Genomic DNA, 3,348 nt, shown 5'->3' on the forward strand with positions numbered 1-3,348 from the left:
CAGAAGAAGAAGGAGAGACACGGGACAAGGTGGTTCCGGCGCACGAACACGAATGCCTGCCCGCACGAACGGCTTCTTCCTCGAGCACGAACTCGAACCCACTGTTACAACAGCACACGGGGAGGAGTCTTTATACGCAGGCACGCCCACAAGACGCCGCGCTCCCCACTCCTCCACGTCCTGCGCGATCCGCACGCCCCCGTCGCGCACTGACGCGATCAACGCGGCCGGGCTCCAACAGAACGCCACAGGCACCCCCGCCATTATCGCCAACCGAATCACGCACGCACGCACACAACCTGTACACAAGTCGGTCCCAAGTTAAACTATGGTCAGACTATCTACATGTTAGACACTACCCAGACTATGGCTCGACGCGGCTACGGACCGCACCCGACGCGACCACCGCACGCACACACGCGCACGCCGCGTCCTGGGCTCGCCGTGGCTTATTTCCCTACAAACACCATGTAACTTCACGCATGCAGCAGCAGCACAAACATTTTCTGTCCCTGAACTGAAAGCAAGCAGGTCCCTTGGTTGCTTCTCGACGGGGATGCATGGTGACAGGCAACCTCCTGTTAGGCCTCCACGGCATGCATATAGAAATTTCAATACAGTCCATGATGTATAGATCGAGTCCTAATAAAAAAACCTACGCATATTAATGACACCCAAGTACCCAACAAACCAATCCATCAAAACAAACACATGTTGACACGGCAGGGAAGAACAACATCAGAGTTCCACCCATGGTTATCTGCTACTCATTCAACAAAAGCACCATATGGTTCACCAAATCTCACATGACCATCAGATGATATTCTTGATGTTCACCCACAAAAAAAGCACCTCCAGTTTTCTTGCTGTTTCAAGGGTCTCATTCATGTTTGCTTAGCCGAATCGCGCATAGATAATGTAGCTGGAAGTAGAGGCTCCGGTGAAGAGTTCCCGCGAGCTGATTGATACTCCAAAAAGAAGTCACCGGCCGGTAGCAGCAACCACATTCCTGGACCTGGGTCCTAAGGATAGCACAACTATCAGCAAAACTACAGCGGATTATATATAGAGCACGGGCAATTAAGGATGAGAGCATGTATGTTGATAAATAAACTGGCAGGTTATTAAAACTGCACAAGATGGAGATCATATGCATATATATGTGTATGTCGTTGCAGTTCAGACAACCCTTGCAAAATGATGGCAGGAACGCAAGATCATGTACTTACCAAGTAAGAATGTGCTCCGCCAGCTGTGCGATCTAGCTAGAAATGTAAATTAGTGACCAAGCCTTAGACTAAAATGTGTGCCTATAATTATAATCCCAGTTACACAAATGAACAGCCTAATGCATGGTGTTTTAAGCTCGAGTAGAACTAGAATGGAGATCCATATGTCGATGGCAGTAAATTTGTGAGACTGACTAGGTCTGCTGCTACGAAAATTTATGAGGTGGATAATATAAGCAAGTGGTTTTAGGACGGTAGATGATACTCCCTCTGTCCCAAGATAAGTTGATGTCTCAACTTTGTACTAGTTGTAGTACAAAATTATAGTACCAAGTTTGAGATATTTATTTTGGGACAGGGGAAGTATATGCTAGTGAGTTTCATGTGAAACAAGTTGTAGCCCTCTCAGTTATCTGAAAATGCCCCTATATATAGGGACCTAATGGACCGCCTTCTCACCTGCCCTCCTCTCCTCCAGTCCTTGTCGCCTGGCAATGGATGCTGCTGCAGTCCAAAGTGCCCTAATTGGCTTAGTTAGTTACCCGTTCTCAAGCCCTTGCACCGAACCCCGACCTCCCCGGTCCAAGAAACAAATCATGTGGGACAGTTTCTTAATCAAGTTAAAGCAACAAATCTATTGGAGTGGTGCAATGGAAGTCCACAAGCTACTAGTAGTACATGAAATGAAACATAAATAAAATCCCATTAATTTGCCGCGAGTGAGTTTCTGCCACTTTTAAAGGCAGGTAGAGTGATGTGGGAGACATATGTTACCAGGCAGAATCATGTGGAGCGGCTGTGTGGAGCCGGGACCGGAATGTAAGCGAAGACGGGGTGACCGTAGGTGGTTCCATCTTCAATCGTCAAAGGCTCCAGCTTGTGGTCGATTATGTCGTATGAGAAGTTCCCGAAGCCGATTGTGTTGATGAAAACCTTCCCCGTTCGACCTGCGTCCATATCACCCAACCACATTCTTGAGTGGCGCAGCAGGCGATCCTTGGGCAGGGACGGCACCGTGTCCAGCACCTCCTCCATGGGCACGCGCCTGTCCAGCACCCAGCCGTTGTCTCCGGTGGCGCCGACTTGCGCACGAACACAGATTTGAAGGCCGTGCCTCCTCTCGAGCGACGCGATGCAAAGCCGGCCATCCTCGGGCATCTCCCCAATGCGGTACTTGTGGTCGCCGTCGTCGCCACCCCACATGAGGGCTGGCGCCGGGAGGAAGGAGAAGTCACACGAGGCGGTGTCGAGCGCGAGCACTGCCGGGCTGTGGAGGACGTGCCAGTACATGCCTCCCGCGGCGTGCACGCACACCCGCTCGAACCTGGTGTGGTCCAAGTCGAGCGTGACCCCTCGCGATGGCGCCAGCGCGGCCCAGCGGCACCGTCCGTCGTGGTAGGAGGCGATCCACGCGCGCGGGCGGTCGACCTCGAGCGCGACGCAGAGGATCTCGAACTGGAGCCCACCACCCGACGGGGCGCGGGAGAGGAGCGCGGCGCCGATGACCACGCCGCCGTTGTTGGAGGAGATGGGCGGCGGGGGCAGCTGCGCGTGGCGGCGCGAGACGGGGTCGCAGACAAGGAACCCGCGGGTGCCGAACTGGGGCTTCCGGCGGAGGAGCACGAGGCCGAGGTGGGAGTCGTGGAGAGCATAGTCCAAGACGTCGGGGAGGAAATCGATGGAGAGGCTCGGGGAGGATGGTGTGAGGGGCTGGAAAACGGGTGCGGCGAGCGGCGGCAGCTGGAAAGCCTCAGCGTCCTGCGGCCACATGGGGTGGTGGAAGTGGCCGAGCAGGGTGGAGGGAGCGGGCCGCGGCTGGCCGGAGGTGGAGAGGAGGCGGCGTGCGCTGCGGCAGGCGAGGGCGGCGCGGCGGGTGAGGGTCATGGCGGACATGACGCCGGCGAGGTGAGGAAGGCAAGATTGGGGTTTTGGGGGGCTGGAGGGAAGGTTGTGTTTTTTGTGGATTCCAAATGGAAAGCAGAGGACGCCAAAGCAGAGGAGCAGCAGAGGAGCAGAGGAGCAGCAGAGGAGAGCAGGTGGATTCGGTTGCCACCTTTTTTTTTTTTTTTTCCCTCCTCTCTTTGGCGTCAAGGCTACGCCAATCTATCCCACGGGCCAA

The 3,348-nt window shown here is 54.5% G+C and overlaps 1 protein-coding gene across 1 annotated transcript; it reads right to left on the reverse strand.

Annotated features, from left to right (window-relative positions):
* Positions 1 to 627: 627 nt before the first annotated feature.
* Positions 628 to 3,114, reverse strand: LOC123421933. Its single transcript, XM_045107623.1, has 2 exons — positions 2,004 to 3,114; positions 628 to 1,022 (listed from the first exon to the last, which is right to left on the reverse strand). The coding sequence occupies exon 1, from the start codon at positions 3,111 to 3,113 to the stop codon at positions 2,013 to 2,015; it is 1,101 nt and encodes a 366-aa protein (XP_044963558.1). The 5' UTR covers position 3,114; the 3' UTR covers positions 628 to 1,022; positions 2,004 to 2,012.
* Between the last annotated feature and the right edge of the window lie 234 nt (positions 3,115 to 3,348).

This window comes from Hordeum vulgare, chromosome 1H (assembly GCF_904849725.1).
Source record: "Hordeum vulgare subsp. vulgare chromosome 1H, MorexV3_pseudomolecules_assembly, whole genome shotgun sequence".
NCBI lineage: Eukaryota > Viridiplantae > Streptophyta > Magnoliopsida > Poales > Poaceae > Hordeum > Hordeum vulgare.

Excerpts from the sequence above, each read along its gene's own strand:
- LOC123421933 (XM_045107623.1), bottom strand. The coding sequence starts at position 3,113 with ATGACCCTCACCCGCCGCGCCGCCCTCGCCTGCCGCAGCGCACGCCGC.